General features: G+C 47.7%; 1 protein-coding gene across 1 annotated transcript in view; it reads right to left on the minus strand.

Annotated features, from left to right (window-relative positions):
- Positions 1-18,077, minus strand: part of AASS (aminoadipate-semialdehyde synthase) — a 52,479-nt gene extending 34,402 nt beyond the window's left edge. The window contains exons 1-6 of the mRNA XM_055314787.1: positions 17,972-18,077; positions 10,435-10,634; positions 6,236-6,412; positions 3,514-3,598; positions 706-773; positions 463-609 (exon numbers count right to left, since the gene is read on the minus strand). Of these exons, the coding sequence (XP_055170762.1) occupies positions 463-609; positions 706-773; positions 3,514-3,598; positions 6,236-6,412; positions 10,435-10,626 (669 nt within the window). The 5' untranslated portion in view covers positions 10,627-10,634; positions 17,972-18,077. The remainder of the gene's footprint in view (positions 1-462; positions 610-705; positions 774-3,513; positions 3,599-6,235; positions 6,413-10,434; positions 10,635-17,971) is intronic.
- Between the last annotated feature and the right edge of the window lie 1,046 nt (positions 18,078-19,123).

A 19,123-nucleotide genomic window follows, 5' to 3' on the forward strand; every position in this document is an offset into this window, starting at 1 on the left:
ATCCCAGAAAGGAGAAAATATTAATTCCGGTCCTGAATTAAGCTTCCTAAAATCTTTTGGGCAAAGCTCCAAATCTTTTTTAAAAAAAAATTCACATCCTGTGCTCATGTTGAAACTTTTGGCTATCTCAGCGATAAAGGTAAAACAGATCACCCCGAGGAGAGACCTTCGTACCATTAACAATGGTTTATCCCTCTAAAAAGAACAAGTGTTCAAAGCCTCTGACAGCGTGGAGTCAGCTAAAAGCAAAGAAGATGATGTTTGGACCATCACCGCTCTATACTGTGGGAAAAGTTAGGTAGGTAGGAAAAGGACCAAAAATAGAACACCTGCTCCTCCAGAAACAGGGCTCCGAAATGACCACAGAAATGACCACAAAATGCTCACTTATCCTGGGGTTAGTTTCAGAGTTTCGACTGCTTCACAGAAAGAAGAATTTCTCAGAAGTATCTAAGAAGTTACCTTAGAGACGTTACCGGTCCCCGTGAACACAAATGTTAAAGGCCCTATGGATTTTGGCATCAGACCCAGAGATATTTCGTAGCCAGCGTCTCGGACGGCCTGCACAGCCTGACTGCTGTTCCTGTAGTTATGAGCCATGCCGATGTGCTGGAAGCAAGCACACACGAATTCCAGTTAGCCTACAGCCTGAGACATCTTCCTGATACGCATTTTCAAAAGAAATAAACAAAATACACGTCTCACCATGAAAGGTGTGTGATGTCCCAAAGCAAGGAGCCTCAGCCCCATTCCGTGTAAAATGTTGATCATCCCTGTTGCAGAATCAGACCAACAGAAGAGCCGTTATCAGGAGCCGAAGTCGTTCTCTCCGACCATCCTCCAACCTGCGCGGTGCGCTGATGAAGCACAGACCACAGCATCCCAAATTTGGAAGGGGGCCGGGGGTCACCATATCCATCCCCTCAATTTCCTGCCGTCCAAAGCGCTAACCCAGCTGCATCCCTACCTGTCCCTTCCACTTCCGATCCTGCCAGAATGGAAAGAGGGTCCTTTTTCTCTCCTATGGTTATCCTCTCCACCTCCGCTCCGGGTCCCATCCCCTCCCATGCCTTCTCTAAGGAATTCACTCCTGAAATTAGTCCTTTCGCTATCCCTCCCTATCGGCTCACTCTTCTCAACATTCAAAAACACTTGCATTTCTCTCCAATTAAAACTAAGAAACAAACAAACACAAGGTCAGCCTTGACCTTCTGGCTGCCCTCAGCAAATTCAGTGAACAAGTGTCAGATCTCGACTTACCTGTCAGAGACTCGCCAATGTGGAATCCCTCACTTAGAGCCCTTTCTTCCCTCCGCATCCCCGACTTGAAAATTTTCATCCCACATTTCTATAGGTCCCTCTTTCCAAGTCCATTTCTTTTACATTAGTGTCCTCTGCCCTCTCCTCAAGCATTAATCAGCTTCAGGATTCTGGCCAGGGCCCTATTCTCTTCAATCTCTACTTTTTTTTCCTTAGCTAATTTTATCGAGTCCTAATTTTCAAGTATTCTGTATATGCTGATGACCCCAAGTCTGTATCTCTAACGCTGATATTTTATTTCAAGACCTGACCAACTACCTCATGGATTTCTCGATTTGGACTCAAATAGTGAAAACTCAGCATACCCATAGCAAAGACCTCAGCATCCATTCTCCTCTTCCTCTTTTTAGGAACAGAACTTCCCTTCCAAATGTTCTTTGATCTTTTTTCTGAAGTCAACTTTTAAAAGAGTAGTTTATATTCAATACAACGCACCGATTTAAAATGTACCATTTGATAACTGTGAGCACACGTACCCATCCATATTACCACCGACAAAATCGAGATACGGAATAGTTCCATCCCCTGAGTCAACCCTCCCCAATCCTTTGTTCCAGAAAACTGATGATCTTATTTCTCTCTGTAGAGAGTCGTTAATTCTACTGTTTTATGTAAATGAAATTATAAGTATATACTGTCTTAGACGTGTCTGCTTTTACTCAGCTTGTTTTTCAGATTCATACATAATTCAGTGTATTAATAGTCTACTTCTTTTTATTGACAAGGAGTTTCCATTTTATAGGTATATCACAATTTATCCATTCCTCTGCTGATGGACATTTGGATTATTTCTAGGCTATTATGAATGAAGCTACTAGAAGTAAGTCTCTATAAGAAAATAATCCATTTCTCTTGATAAATCCCTATGAGTAGAATTTCTTGTATAGATTGATATTCAAGTTTTTTATTTCTTTCTGAGTTGGTTTTGATAATTTTGTCCTTCAAGGATTTGTCTATTTGATCAACATTGTCAAATTTATTGGCCTGTTAATAGTATTTTCTTACCCTTGTAATGTCTACATGATCAATGTGGAAGAACACTCTTGTATTCCTAATATTGGTAAATCGTGGCTTTTCTCTTTTTTAAAATCAGTTTAACAGGAAGCTTATCAATTTTATTGATTTGTTTAAAAAGAACTAGCTTCTGACTTCATTTTCCTCTTATTGTTCTTTTCCTTGTATTTGCTTTGTTTAATTACTTCTTCTTTCCTTTATAAGATGGAAGTTTAGGTCACTAATTTGGACTTTCTTCTTTTCTAATAAAAGCATTAAATGGTATGATTTGCTTCTAAGCCCCACCTAATCCCTACCCCATAAGTTTTGGTATGCTGTTTTAAATTTTCATTCAATTCAAAGTATTTTCTGATTTTCCCTGTGATTTCTTCTTGACTCATGGGTTATTCAAAAATACACCGTTTATCTTCCAAATATCTAGAAATTTTCTAGATATCTTTCTACTATTATTTCAACATCAGCTTTATTATAGTTAGAGCACATACTCTGTGATTTCAAACATTTCATGTTTATTAAGAACTGTACTGTCACCCAGCATATGGGCCCTCTGGGTGAATGCTCAACAACCATCAGTTATGTCAGGGTGGCTGACGGGGTCTTACTGTTCTATATCCCCACAAATTTTCTACTTGTTTTAACAATAACAGACCTTCAAGTAATTGAACCTGATACAGAGTTATAACATAAAGTGGTGTTTCTTCAACTAAAGAAGTTTCAAAATATTAATTGGGACAAAAATCAAGTGGAGTTTCCCCCCAACTCCAGCTCTTATCCTTTCTAGACCACTCCTTTCTTGGTTTCTGCCCCTGCATCTTCTCCCTTTCTTTCCCCCTTTCTTCTTCTCCACAATTTCTTTTTTTTTTTTCTCCACAATTTCTCATCACCAAACTGACCTCTCCTAGTCTTCCAAACAGAACTATCTAAAAAGTCAGATCCTATTCACAGTTGCTCTCCTTTTCCTTGCTTTCTTTTTCTTTTTAACCTTTGTGATAAAGATATGTGATGATTTGCCTTGTTATTTTATTCCCCTAATATTCATCACCCTTAGTCACACCCCCGTGTTTATTTGTATTAGTGGAAATGAACACTTCCATGCCCTTGTCACAGAAAGAAAGAAAGCACAGTCACTTCCCAGGCAAATTCAGAAAGTGGGTGACATAAAAGCCCTGGCATACCTACCTGCCACACCTGCCCACTGTCCAAATGCCACTACCCGTGTTCCTCTATGATCCACCATTTTCTCATAATCAATAAGCCGGATTTCCTGAGGAGAGGATAAAAAATATTCACCCAGACTCATTAAGCTTAATCTCAATGAGTAAAAGTACATATATGAGCAAATATTCTACATTTCTTTCTCCTATAAAACATATCTTGACTCTGTAAGTCACCCTCAGGTCCACCATGAAATATTTAGAAAACGCTAAATCACAAACCAACGATAGGTTTGTGGTCAGAGATGGTCCTAGCAGGGTGATAAAGGCCGCCTGATGGTAATCAATAAAATAGGAAAGGCATGAATTCCTTTAACTTTTAGGCCCGCACATTCTACATATATTATCTAGTCACTCGTCCCCATCCTTCTAGTCTTAGAGAAAACAAGTCCCTCGCAGGACTAATCTCTGTGAGCTGGATCCCAACCTTTCCCCACGTCTTCCACGACCACTCGTGAACTTTATCTTTCTGGCATCACCCCTTTGTACCCTGCTCCTTCCTACCTTAAAAATGACAGCACCCCCTCTAAATCCATGCATGCAACCGATCTTGTTCTGTTTCCCTTCCTCCTTCCCTCTTTTTTCTCTCTCCATCCATTTACAAAGTGGCACATGCTGCCTGCTTTTCACTTTCTCACCTTCTCTAAAACCACATTCTTCCTTTGTCTTTGGGAATCTTCCCTCTCAGAAATGCCTTAGTATTTCATGCTTAAAAGCTCTTGATACACTGTAATCATAGAATGTTTTAAATAGTCATTTTATCCCCTCAAAGATCATATGATTTTTACCGTGTGCTTGAATTTAAGAATGTTTAGCGTTCATCCACCTGCAAGTCATTGGTTACAAAATGCGGCCAAAAAGCTGCCGTATTGGTTGTTTTTATTAATTCTCTTGTCATAAACAAATGTTCGTATCATAACAACAACAAAATGTTTCTAAAGTACTTTTTTAAGGAGTTTATCTGCTTAAGGTGAAACGTTTTTCTTATAATATTATTTCCATTATTTACTTTTTGAATTTGTTCTTCAAAATCACTAGAAATTCACTAGCCCGGGTCTAGCCTATTTGAAGTGGGTGGGAATGCATTCCATAGGCCTACACAAACACATTTCCCTCCATTGCTTTCAGTGTTTGCGAGGTCTCCTGTCCGCTCCCTGTTCTCGGATTCTAGTCTAGTTTCTAATGCTCTAATCTAACATCCTACCCCGTTTGGAGCCTGGCCTTCTCTATCCACACTCACTGTCTACCCTCATCCCGTCTCATGGCCGTAGGAGCCATCAAGTCTCTGACAACTACAAATACCTATCGGGAGAAGCCACCCTCCTGAGCTACAAACTCATACCAGTGGCTCGGTCCTTAAAATCTAATGTTTAAAGTCTAAAATCTCCTTAGATGTCTAACGGACAAATTAAACTCAACAAGCCCTAAACTTGATGCCTGATGCTCCCGCCCAAGCCTGCTCCCTCTCGCAGCACCATCATCTCAGTCCGTGGCAACTCCTTCCAATTGCTCAAGCTGAAACCTTAGACCCCTCTCATTCCGCTTTCTCCCATATTCCACATTCGTCTCACCAGCGACTTCTGCAGGGTCTGACCTCTAAATGATACCCAATATCGGGTCTGTGTCTCACCGCCTCTACTTCCACCACCCTCGTGCTAGCCACTGTCCTCTGTAACCCAGTGTCCCTACGAGTCTGGACTAGCATCACATCAATTTGCTCCTCCCATCTCCAATATCACCCACACAGTGGGCTGAATAAGCACTTTAGAACACGATGGACTCGAAGCCTCCACTCAACTAGACCTGCACGACTTTGTGCAGCGATGCTCTCTGCTTGGAAGACTCTTCCCCAACGGTATGACTTGATCCTTCACATCTTTCAAATTTTTGCTCAGTGCCAAATTTGCGCTGAGTCTCTCCCGGGTCATCCTATTTAAACTATTGTCACCCCCCCCACGAAGGTGCCCAGAGCCCCCCTTCGCCTCCTGGGTCCTATTTATCACCATCACACATATCTCTAAATGACAGGTGGGCTATCTGGTTTATATATTTATCATCTGTCTCCTCCCACTGGAATGTAAGCCCTGCGAAGACAGGGGTACCTTACTGCCACTGCAGTGAAGAGTGTCCGACACACGGCAGACACTCGCTTAATATTTATCGAATGAATACTCTGTATTTTAATTAGCTGATAGTTTTTCCATAGTACTTATATCTCAAAAAATTATTTCTTCCTTTATGAATGTTGATAAATGTAAAAGGAATTCCCAGTCTGGTTCTGGCATGACAGAACTGTGCAGCCTCAGCCAAGTCACTTTGCCTCTCTGGGCTCCATCTGAAAAATGAGGGAGGTGGATTATATGATCCCGGAGGCTCTTTTTAGCTCTAAATTCCACTTGGTAATATCTGACCAATTGACCTAATAAAGCGCTAATCGTGTAGGGGGAACACTTCTAACATTCTTTCTTTTCAGGACAAAAGCGATGCAATGTTTGGTTTCTCTTCTCACAAACTCCCAACCTGTAGAGCAGAGGAGCCCTAAGAGCAGCAGACTATTGGAGCACCACCTCCTAGTGAGGTGAGTAACAGGATGTGTTTCCTAGATGCTGAAAGAAAACTAAAACTCTACTAGGCAACAGGCAATATTGTTTCTATGTTAACATTAATGATTACTGGTCGCTAATTACCTGTCTCAGAATCTCATCCAGTAAGCCCATATTGGCCTCCTGCGCCTTTATTGTGTGGGAGAAGAAGGCGTAAGTCTTCTTAGACATTAATTTTTCCTCTGGGGGTCTTTTAACTCCCAAAATTAGGCAAGCTTCAGAAATATCCTCCTGAAGAATGCCACCAGCTTTGACATATTCCTGGGAATGCAATTTTGGTTAAAAGTTATTTCCCTAATTTGCTATATTCATACTTTCTTTAATAAGTAAGTGTAGCAATTAAAGGCACAATCTTTTGAAGGCATAAAATCTGTATGGGTTAGAGTGACTGATAGAATAAATACTTCTGGTATTTTTAGTTTCTAGCTAAAGATCAATTTAATGTTTGACTTTTGTAGAAAAAAAAAAACCAATGAGAAAATTCACCACCTACTCCTATTTAAGACCAGTTAATAGTTTGATCATAACCACTAGTTCATATCACTTAAAAATATTTGTGAAATGTATATTTTATTTTGTATGAACAATGCCCTGAAATGCTAAATGCAAGCTAGTAATTTATTACTCAGGTATATTTTTAAAAGAAATATATATCTGCAATATTTACTTTTTTTTTCCTTTTTTTTGGGGGGGGGGTCAATTAGTATTTGTTATTGCCCCATTCCATCCAGTAGACTGTGCTAGAGATGAGATGGTAAGACACACACAAAAAAGACAGACATTTGTCCTATAAAGCAGCTCACAAAATACAGTAAAAAGTCAGAAGCACAGTAAATGAGGCTGAATTCAAAAGAATTATGAATAGCAGAATCTAAGTGATACATTAGTCCAATGGATATTGAGACAATTCCTGGGTGAGATTATGAAGGAAATATGAAACTTTAAAGTAATCTAAAAGGCGAGGTAGGATCTGGAGAGACAGAGGTGAGAATGCAAGGTAGTAATATCAGTAAAAAGTATTGATGAAATATATACAAATGTGGAGACAGGAAAATAAGGACTTGTTTGGGCACAATGGATAAATCAATTTGGAAGAGTAGACTAAATATTATCATGGTGAATATGATCTTTGTTGGACAAAAAATAAAAATCATCATCAACATTGATTAATGAATTAGTACTTACCTTACTGAGCTCTTTGCAGGAATTATTTCATTTCATTTTCATAAAACTCCCATGAGGTAGGTACTGTTATTATGGCCATTTTATCAATGGGAAACGTGAGGCTTACACATTTATCTGAGATTGAATAACTAGTACATGAAGACAATAGAAGTTATTCCAGATATCTGAATAAAGCGTTAGCATGATCCAGGGGGAATTAAAAGAGCATCAAAAGTGGCAGTTGAATAAAAGGAAGATGGCTCCAGGGAGGAACCTACTTTAAAGGAAACTACAGATGGATAGACGCTACAAGGATGAACATAGGATTTACACCTGGTTTCTTTAAAAGCAATCCATTGGCTCATCTGTAGTAGATGGGTTAAATAAATCACGAATCGTGGAGTAATTACGACAGAATGATTCAAACGCAGCCATTAAATAGAATGAAGCAGAGCTCCATGAACAGGCAAGGAGCGAGTGGCAGGATACGTTGTTGACTGAAGAAACAAGGTACCATGAAGTATGCATAGTATACAGCCTTCCATGTCAGACTAAGGGGGAACCAAAAATACACATATACGCGCTCCTTTTGGCAAGAAGAAATATAGGAATAACAGATCAGTAACTGATGACGATAGGGAGTGGGGGGGAACAGTATGTAACGGATTAAGATGAGAGGAAGACTTCTCTGCATTACATCATTCTACAGTTGTAATCTTTGAAACTTGTAAATATTTCACTTATTTAAAAAAATATAATTAAATCAAAAAGGATTTAAAAGCAAACTTTAAAATGTATAGAAAAATGTAGATAAATCCAACTGTATATCACATTGACAATTTAACTACATAGAAAGAATGACTCAAATAACTTGAATACAGCACTCTGGACATTCTTTGTGAGATATATTCTAAGAGCAAAAAAACCTTTTAACTCAAAAATATTAAACTCCATTTAATAGGTTTATTTTTTTATTGAAGTATAATTGACATAGACTATATTAGTTTTACGCGTACAACACAATCATGGGTATTTGTATTTATTGCAAAATGATCATCACAATAAATCTAGTTAACATCCATCTCCATGCATAATTATGTGAGAACTTTTAAGACCTACTCTCTTTGCGTTAATAGGTTTGCTTTTGTTGTAATATTAGTATCGTGATTCCAAAACTAACTTTATGTGTAATACAGGATAAAGCAGAAAACATGCATTATTATCATAAAGAACTAAAATTTTCACTGCTGGATAAAATAGATACAAATATAAAATGTTTAAGGTAATGAAAACCTGCAATGTTAAAAATCTTCATTGAAATAGTATTAACTCATGATTTAATAAAATTAAATAATTTATATTTTATATTATACATATGCGTAATCTGTGCATTTCTTAGCTCTATTCACTGAAAGTGCTAAGAGCAACCAGTAAAAATAAGCACACCTAACACAGATATCCGATCTTGGGTTCTATGAACTAAAAGAAATCAGGCCTCCCTGATGAAATGGCTCATCCCAGCGGCAGGGCGAAAAAAGCAGGAGGTAAGACTAAGACCATTTGTTGTTGCAGGAAACAAGAAAGCTGAAAAATAAATGGATTCATGTCCAAAGGACATAGGGGCACCCTTAAAGGAACCATCTATCTCAAATTTGGGATAATTGGGACATTTAAAAAATAGTTAATAAATCATCATACATTAAATGAAAAATGCCCAAGCATCCGTAATGATACTCGAAAGAGCAAGAGAGAAAAGAGAAACTAAGGGAAGTCTCTTTTCTATAGAAGAATATGAGCCAATAAACTTAGAAGACTGATAAAATCAGAAAATCATCACTTTGCAAGCTTCCACACACACACAAAAATGATTCAGGCAAAGATTATCAGTATATGCTAACACCCTCAGCAGCAGGTAGTTGAGAAACAAGATTCACGGGTCTCAAAACATCATCCCGCAGACGACTCCGTAGCTACAAAGGTTAAAGGTGCTTGGACAGTCGAGAGACCCCGTGGCAAGGTCTCAGCCAAGCTGCTGCGAACTCCTGCCCTCGGGGCAGCCTGACGCTTAGGGAAGAGCATGCACCACGCCTATAATATCTAAGTCAACAGTGTTGTTGTTTTTTTAAAGATTTTATTTATTTATTCATGACAGACAGAGAGAGAGAGAGAGAGGCAGAGACACAGGCAGAGGGAGAAGCAGGCTCCACGGAAGGAGCCTGATGTGGGACTCGATCCCGGGACTCCAGGATCAGGCCCTGGGCCGAAGGCAGGCCCCAAACCGCTGAGCCACCCAGGATCCCTGTCAACAGTGTTTTAACCCAAATCTAATCACAAGGCCCAGACCAACAGCACCCAGAAGCAGGCCATTCATTACAAGTCAGCTAGTCCGGACTCTTCAAAAAGAGCCAGTGTCCTAGAAACAAACAAATCAGAAGGGTGGGCTGTTCTGGATTAGAGAGACATAACAATAAATGCAACAGGCCTTAATTAATTAAGCCTCAATTAAAATTAAAGACCATAACGTGACCCCGGGGTCCCGGGATAGAGTCCCGCATCGGGCTCCCTGCATGGAGCCCGCTCCTCCCTCTGCCTGTGTCTCGGCCTCTCTCTCTCTCTCTCTGTGTCTCTCATGAATGAATAAATTAAATCTTAAAAAAAAAAAGACCATAAAGACATTTGAGACCATGGGAATTTGAAATGGGTGATGTGAGATGATATTATGGAATTATTAATTTTTTAGGTATAAGAGTTACGTAGGAAAGTGATTTACCCCCCCAGGAATTGCAGAAGGGTCTTATCGGCCTCTGTCGCCGCAGTCCCAGGACAGGGCGGCACAGGGAGACGGTGACTGAGGGACATGCCCTCCTTCTGAAGGCAATCCCTCCATCCCTCAGCTGGAGAAAGCAGGGCAGCGGGTGAAAATAGGACTCGATGGACTAAATTCTAGGCTCAAATAAAAATTCTAACTAGAAATCTCATCGTAATCACAAGAAAGGAGTGTTGTCATGTGGTGTTTAAGTGACATTAGGAAACACTTCATTTTTACTCAGAGGCCCCTTGATTTCCATGCGCAGGGTCATTTTAGCTGCACATATTTAGAAACAACTAGAAATATGTACCTTATCGTGAATGGCCCGCCGGTTGGAAGGCTGTATTAAGACTTTGTATCCCAGGTTGGTGATCCCCTTGATGTGCCGGGGAGCCAGGGGCGCCCTCCGCTCCCAGGCGTTCACGTCCTCCCGCCTCAGGGCCATCACGGCCTTGTGGTGAAGGCCCCGCAGGCCCAGGCTGCTCCCTGGCACTCGCAGCATCTCGGGGCCTGGGGACCGCAAAGACAGGGTAAGGGGACGGCCGGGCTGGGGGCAGCCAGGCTCTGCTGTGAAAGCCAGAGAAAGGGGAGGGAGACCTTCCAGGGTCAAAGTGCTCCTTGAGCTAAGAAGCCAGGTGCCTCTGCTCCTCAAAGGTGTGCTCAGGACAAAAGCTTTCGGCTGGTGTCCCCCGCACCCCACCCCCAGGGCACCTACAGGCCCACTGTGCCGGCCTCAAGGCTGTGACCTTCAGTCCTGGCCGAGACCCTGGACAATCCAGCCGCCACCTCTGCCAGGTTGCACCTTGGACCGGTCCCCGAACTAGTGCCACTGCGAGGGGGCGGCCCTGGGTAGTGACCTGCTCCTGGCAGCCCAGCGAGGCCCAGGCCAGCAAGGACGGCCGGGCGCCTTGACAGCACAGGGCCAGTCTCTAGTAATTCCCCGTGCCCCAATCTGTCCAGGCAGATGGGAAGGACAGGGGTTGAAGGGGAGAAGCCCTGGCCTGCGCCACCCCCCTCCCCCGACCCCTTCGCAGCTACCGACGTCCCGGGTCAGGGTTTCCTCTCCATCATCCACTTCCTCCTGCTGTTACATTAAACCCAGACCTGTCTCCACCAGTTTTCTGACTGCGATTCCGGATTCGGGATTCCGGATTGCGAAACACGGCTCATTTGTCCCAACAAGCAGTAGTTACAGGAGGCTTTCAGTGCCTCGGCCGCGGCGAGCCTACGTGGATTCTTAAAGCCCTGCGGCCCTCCTCGGACCTTGCCCTCAGAGGTCACCTCACAGATGATTCGGGGATCGTTGGATGCCAAACCTTCGTTGTTTATGTTTAAGGTCGGCATCAACATATAGGGACTAAATGCTTTCACGTGTTCTCGAAATTTCCTACTAGTCCCGGCTAACACACACCAAAGTCCTTGTGAAGCGCGTTTCTGTTATGCCAGACTGCGGTCTCTAAATCAGACCCACTTCACAGATGGGGAAGTTGTGTCTGAACAATGGCACACGCAAGTGCATTTCCTGGGAGCAAGTACTTGCCACTTGGATACAAACCTTTCAGGTCAACTCACAACAGCGACAGGCTCAGCGAACAAAGCAAACAGCAAAGAAATCAGCTAAAAAGGCTTTAGAGCATTTTCTATATTCTTCAGCCATTAGAAACGACAAATACGCACCATTTGCTTCGACGTGGATGGACCTGGAGGGTATGATGCTGAGTGAAGTAAGTCAATCGGAGAAGGACAAACATTATATGGTCTCATTCATTTGGGGAATATGAATAATAGTGAAAGGGAATAGAGGGGAAGGGAGAAGAAATGAGTGGGAAATATCAGAAAGGGAGACAGACCATGAGAGACTCCTAACTCTGGGAAACGAACTAGGGGTGGTGGAAGGGGAGGGGGCCGGGGGTGGGGGTGACTGCGCGGCGGGCACTGAGGGGGGCACTTGACGGGATGAGCACTGGGTGTTATTCTGCATGTTGGCAAATTGAACACCAATAAAAAATAAATTTATCATAAATAAATAAATAAATAAATAAATAAATAAATAAATAAATAAATAAAAATAAAAAGGCTTTATAAAGAAGAGGGCCGGTGAGAGAAGCAATGCACATGCCGATGAACACGCCCACGACAGCCACCGAGGCTCAGGCGGCTCTCACATGGGGCAAAAGGCTCAGAGCAGTATTTTCAGTAAAAGGTTGCTGCATACTCTCTAAGTTTTGGGTTATTTATCCAGTTTTGTTTTTTAAAAATTTTTTTTTTGAAAGAGCGAGAGAGTGCATGTGGGAACGGCGGGGAGGAGCAGAGGAAGAGAGTGCAGAGGAGGCCCCACGCTCAGGCCCCACAGAGGGACAGACAGACGGACGGAGCTCCCCACAGGGCGACGAAGAAACAGTCGGGTGCTCAACCAGATGAGCCAGCCACGCACCGCCATACGGTTTTGTTTTGAAAAGAGATTATAGGGGATGCCTGGGTGGCTCAGTGTTGAGCACCTGACTCTTGATTTCTGCTCAGGTGGTAACCCCAGGGTCATGGGATCAAGTCCCACGTCGGGCTCCCTGCATGGAGCCTGCTTCTCTCTCTACCTGTGTCTCTGCCTCTCTCTCTCTCCCCCCCCATGTCTCTCATGAATAAATAAGATCTAAAAAATATAAATAAATAAATAAATAAATAAATAAATAAATAAGATTACGGTAGGCCCAAACCCAAGCCCAGGCCCACTGCACTTAATTCTTCCAAACCACAGGAAAAACTGCAACCTCCCATAGGACTTAAGTCCCTATGGTTCTTAAATGAAACCAATTCCAAAAATAAGTGAGTTATTCTGGACACACAGATGAGCCCAGAGAAGGTGCCGCCTTCCCCACGGGGCTCTCTGTCACATACCACCAGGGACCAAGAGACCCTGCATCCTCTATTCTTAGAAGCAATTCTCGGAGTCAGTGTAATGGAACATGTTCCGATAAGGTCGTGTCCCTCCAGCCCAAACTTGATTTAGAATCTTTTTTTTTCTTGTAAGATTTTTATGTACTTATTCCTGAGAGACCCAGAGAGAGGCAGAGACACAGGCAGAGGGAGACGCAGGCTCCCTGCAGGGAGCCCGACGTGGGACTGGATCGCAGGATCTCGGGGTCATGCCCTGGGCTGAAGGCGGCCCCTGCACCACTGGGCCCCCAGGTGCCCCTTGATCTAGAATGCCAGCCTCACCCCACTCAGTGACCATCCCCCCTCCTCTCTGCGCCCCTCCCCGGTCTGGGGCAGGGGGTGGGGGTTGGGAGGAGGCACAGACGTGCCCACGTGTAACACACGTATGTATTCGCAAAGGCAGGCTTTGTACTACGGAGAGCAGAGGAGAAGAGTAGCTGGAGAGTAGCGGGGCGTGATCCTCTGAAGTCTCTTAGGGAAGCTGCTTTCACTTTCACTTTTTGTAGGAAAGTGTCAGCTGTAAGACAATATAGTGCCACGGTAACCAGTGATTCAGCGCTCCACGTCAGCACTATGCTGAGCGCCTTACAGACATGATTTCCTTTCCTCCGGGCAAAAATCTTAGTAAGCAGATACTATTATCTATCTTCATTTTACGGATGAAAACCCTGAACTGGAATCTGTCTAGAGCTGTTGCTTCTGAGCAGAAGCAGGACCCTCAGGTTAATATTTAACACCCGGGATTCTCTCTTGGCCAAAGCCCACCGAGGCACACCCTGTAGACCTGAGCCAAGCCACGGCTGCTCATTCCAGAAACAAATCAGATCCGTAAGGCAGGAAAGGGTCGGTTCTCTCCCGGCATGGGGAGGTGCTACCCGTCTTTTTCCTACGTGCCACCGAAGATCCTTCCTGAGTCACTGCCAGGGTAAATTCTAGGTTCCTGGGTGCTTAGAAAAAGAGATTTAATTATAGCAGGTATTACTGTTCATAATTCCTTGAGCCTCGACATGTGGTCTCAACACGGAACTTTCCAGGTCCACCATTCATTTCATCCTACGGTCATCAAGAAATTTGCAGCAGGGAGGATTTCTTTCGCGCTCCTAGATAGGGCACCGCAGGTGCCTGGTATTTCATGGAAATGCCCAGGTGAGCTGTTTGGGATTTCCCTGTCCCCAGTGTTGTGGGCTTTCCCAAGAATATCAAGAAGTAAACATGAGATATGCTCCTGGCGATGCTTTCACCCCGGGCTTATCTACTGGCTCTAGGGAGATCACTTGACAGTGCCAGGTGCTGATGACAGCCTGGGGGAAGAGCAAGGAGGATGTGGGAAAGCAAGAAAAGGAGATGAAGAGATAAAGAAAGTGGGAAAACAGGGAGGAGGAGCAGGAGAAGAGAAGGGTCAGTCACAGCCAGCTGAAGGCGGTAGGACCCTTCCTCTGACAATTTCTAAAGTCTTTTTCCCTCAACACATAAAAAAGGTCCAGGTACCAAATAGCATAAGAATGAAATTTAAAAGATTCTTCAGGGCCTTGAAACGACTCTAAAAAGTCATGGGAGTATTATAGGGAATCGCACAGACATGCACGGAGATGGGAGGGCAGTGGGGGGGTGGGTAGCAATAGAACATTCGCCAGGACACCGCCTCACCTCCCTGTGCATCTTTCACTGGGGAAAGAACTCGTAACGTACAATGATCTAACTTTGCAATGTACAGTGAGGACGGGGCAGGGGCAGAGGGAGGACATCCTCACATGTTCCTGGTATTTTCTATCCTTTTCAAGAGAAGTGGAAGGGAAGATGGCCATTAGAGATAAAGATGATAGACAGAGCCAGGCAGGCGGGACAACCCGGAATCCCATACATACCCCACCGTTTTCTTTCAGTTACTGTGAAATAGACCCTGGCCACCGAGGACATTAGCACCCTTAATCACAGGAGGGAACCAAGCTGGGGTGCGGGGTGTTCAGAGAAGATTACAGCTGACAGCTGCAGAGGACGCAGCTCCGGGCCAGGAGTCTCGGCCCGCACCACATAGTTGGGATCCAGACCAAAATAATCCTGGAGAGGCCCAAGAGGGTTCCAACTGATGGAACACCTGGTGATGGCCTAGACTCCTCCCCGCGCCTCCCCACCCCAAGGCTCGCTAGAACGCGGCTTGGGCAGGCAGCAACACTACCCTCCGGACGTCCACCTCCTGTGGCATCAGTACGGTTTTTAACGCGTCCACATTAAACTCCCCGTAGAACAGTTAACCATATGTTAAAGCACAAACAAACAAACAAACGATAGACTGGCGGCAGGGGGAGTCCACTAATACTAATTAATCTGGTCTAAGAATATTCATGTTTTCAAGCAGCTACTCAACGTCATCCAAAGATCTAAGACGCAGGACTCTTCTTTCCGGTCTGTGGCCCACAGATTTAGTGTCATCCAGATGGAATGCAAAGTCAATTTTAAGCCGGACTGTGATCCAAAATGTTCATCTGCGTATGTGTCTGCCCCTTCGCTAAACCATAAATGCTTACTCTTGGTGCAGAACTTGGTGCAGAACTTGACCTGTTCGCGCCTCATCTACAAAATGGATTCACATTCATGTCTCCCTTTCAGGGCTACTGGGAGGTTCATCTGCGCTAGTATGCAGGGTGCGGAGCACCCACCTGCACGCCGTTAACGCTCAATGCATGTGAAGAACACTCAACGGCCCAAGCCTGGCCTGTCCTCAAAGGGGAGCACAACCACACCACTAACAGAAAACACTCCCCTCCCTTCCTCTTCCTCACACGGTGGTGAGGCCTTCACAATGGCTCCGCCTTGACCCTCCCTCCCGCTTTTCATTTTTCAAGGGAAACAAAATGAAGCCCAGTAACCCCTCTCCTCAACTTCACCCTCCAGGCCTGGGTGTTCAATGTAAATAACTTAGCATTTAATACTGCATTTCATTACGTTTGTGATACCTCTTTCACATCTCCCTGAAATAGGGATGTATTTTACAATCCATGGCATCTTAGATTGGATGAAAACAGTAATAACGCTGTTACTTTCCATGCCAAATGTCCGGTTTCCTAATTCCATAGAATTCTTTGATCATCTCACCAAAGAAACTTGCCACTGTTGGCAAGGTTGTTTCTGTGAGATAATTAATAAAAGAGTATTTGGGGGGGACCCCTGGGTGGCTCAGTGGTTTAGCACCTGCCTTTGACCCAGGGTGTGATCCCGGAGTCCCAGATCTAGATGCATGTTGGGCTCCCTGCAGGGAGCCTGCTTCTCCCTCTGCCTGGGTCTCTGCCTGTCTCTCTCTCTCTCTCTGTCTTTCATGAATAAATAAATAAAAATCTTTTAAAAAAAAGAATATTTGGAAAATGTAAACTTCTCTGTGAGAGGGGCACTGCAAACATACCAAAGATCGCTTACAAATTCCTGAGCCAAGGTCTGTTAAGGCTTAAAAGCTTGCCGGTTCGGGGAGGGGAGGAGGACAGGGGAGAGGGGAGGGGAGTTCCATTGCAAATCAATCAAATTAAAGTTCTGAGGATCCTGTCACCTATACCAAGTGAGACTGGAAACCAATATGGCTTTCTGGAGAGTGGAAAAGTCACTAGGGGAAGGCGGCCTACGTCTTTGTCCTTCCTGCCTTTGCAGAATGGCCACAGGTTGACCCGGCCAGGAGGTCATCGACCCCTACGTCCACTCACCCACCGGGTAAAGGGAGAAGGGAGTGCAAGGGGCAGAACGCACACCCCGAGGCACCCAGGCATCCGGGCTAGTGCTCCTGGCGGCTTTTAGGCTTTAGGATAGAGCGCGCGAGCTCCGGGGGGGCCGGTCCCTCCGCCCCGGGCCGCGGCCCTCCTGGCTGCCCCGCGTCGGACCCGCGCTCTCCTCCCGCCCTGGGCCCCGGCTCCTCCCGCCCCCGCTCCCCGCCCGCGCAGCACCCCTGGGGGTCGCCGGCCCGTAGCACGGCCCCGTAGGGCAGGACAGGCCACCGCCTGCGAGCGCTGGAGGCCCTCCCCCACCTGCCGGGCCGCACCTGCCGGGCCGCACCTGCCGGGCCGCACCTGCCGCGGGGGGGCGAGGGGTCCCCACCTGCCGGCGAGCGCCAGGGCTCGGCGTCGGCGCGGGGGGCGGGGTCCCGGGGAAGGGGGTGGGGGCGGGGGACCGAGGACGGACCCGGGCCCGCCGTCCGCGCGCAGCCCCACACTGACCGGGTCTCGCGCGCAGCTTCCGCGGCCTCCTGCAACCCCGCCTCCGCCGCCCGCGCCGGGACCCCGGCTCGACCGCCGCCTCCCAGGGGCCCGCCCGTCCCCCCTCCTCGCCCCTTCCCTCCCCGCCCGTCCCCCCTCCTCGCCCCTTCCCTCCCCGCCCGTCCCCCCTCCTCGCCCCTCCCCTCCCCTCCGGTCCCCCTCCTCGCCCCTTCCCTCCCCGCCCGTCCCCCCTCCTCGCCCCTCCCCTCCCCTCCGGTCCCCCCCTCCTCGCTCCGTCTCCTCCCTTCCCTCCCCTGTCCCCCCTCCCCTCCCGTCCCCCCTCCTCGCCCCTTCCCTCCCCTCCCGTTCCCCCCCCCGCCCCGTCTCCCCTCCTCGCCCCTTCCCTCCCCTCCCGTCCGCCTTCCTCGCCCCTTCCCTCCCCTCCCGTTCCCCCCCCCCGCCCCGTCTCCCCTCCTCGCCCCTTCCCTCCCCGCCCGTCCCCCCTCCTCCCCCCGTCCCTCCCCTCCTGGCCCCCTCCTCGCCCCATCCCTTCCCCTCCCCTCCCGTCCTCCCTCCTCGCCCCGTCCCTCCCCTCCTGTCCCCCCTCCTCGCCCCTCCCCTCCCCTCCCGTCCCCCCTCCCCTCCCGTCCCCCCTCCTCGCCCCGTCCCTTCCCTCCCGTCCCCTCCCGTCCCCCGCCGGAGCCCCCGCCCGCCCCGTGCCCCGCGGGCCGCCCTGCTCACCTCGTCCCTCCGCGTGGCCGAGCTCCCGCCGCCCGAGCTCCCGCCGCCGCAGCTCGCGGGTCCCGCCGAGGCCGGGCGGGGGCCGGGAGGTGTTTGCACAACTTGGGAGGGCGTCAGGCCCCCTCCCGCCGCAGCCAATCAGCGGCCGCCCTGGGGGAACAACCTCCTCCTCCGCCAATCGGCGGCGCCGCCGGGAGCCCGGCCCCGCCCCGCCCCCGCCGCGCCCCCGCCCCGCCCCCGCCGCCCTCGAGCCTCCTGCCCCCGCCCCCGTGACCCGCGCGTCCTCGGCCGGGGGCGCCCGAGCTCCCGGGGCGCTGAGCGGCCGCACGCGGAGGACGGGGGTCGGCGAGCCGCGCGGCGGGGGGGGGGGCGGGGCGGGCGGGGGCGGGCACCCTCGGGGCGCCTCCAGGGCGTGCCCCCCACGAGCCCGGAGCTGGGTGTCCCGTCCGCTGCGGGAACGCGAGCAGTCCGGGGCCAGGACACAGCCTGCTGCGCTTTTCTTTTTTTTTTATTGGAGTCCGATGTGCCAACATTTAGCATCACACCCGGTGCCCATCCCAACAAGCGCCCCCCTCGGTGCCGCCTCCCAGGCACCCCAACCCCCTCCTCCCCTTCCACCACCCTTGGTCGTTTCCCAGAGTTCGGAGTCTCTTATGGTCTGTCTCCCTCTCTGATATTTTCTCTCATTTTCTCTCTTTTCCCCTTTATTCCCTCTCGCTATTTTTTATATTCCCCAAATGAATGAGACCACGTAATTTCCCGATTGACCACTGTTCTTGAGCGTCCGCGTGGCCCTAGAAGGACAGGGGACCAGGCGCCTTGGCAGAGAGCCCCAGCACACAGGCTGCAGAAACGCCAGGCGCTGGGCCTTCCCGGGAGTCCCGCCGCGGGCTGGCGGTGCCTCCTATCGCCATGACCCTCCAGCACGCAGGTTTCTCGCACCTACCACGGATGTCTGTGACCTTGAAATTCTTGTGTCAATAACCTGGATCCTACAACGTCCTTAGAAACTCCACTTGTGGGGCGCCTGGGGGGCTCGTGGTCGAGCGCCTGCCCTTGGCTCAGGCCGTGACCCCGGGGTCCTGGGATGAGTCCAACGTCCAGCTCCCCGCAGGGAGCCTGCTTCTCCCTCCACCTCTCTCTGCCCCTCTC

The sequence above is a fragment of the Nyctereutes procyonoides genome, unplaced genomic scaffold (assembly GCF_905146905.1).
Source record: "Nyctereutes procyonoides isolate TBG_1078 unplaced genomic scaffold, NYPRO_anot_genome, whole genome shotgun sequence".
Taxonomy (NCBI): Eukaryota; Metazoa; Chordata; class Mammalia; order Carnivora; family Canidae; genus Nyctereutes; species Nyctereutes procyonoides.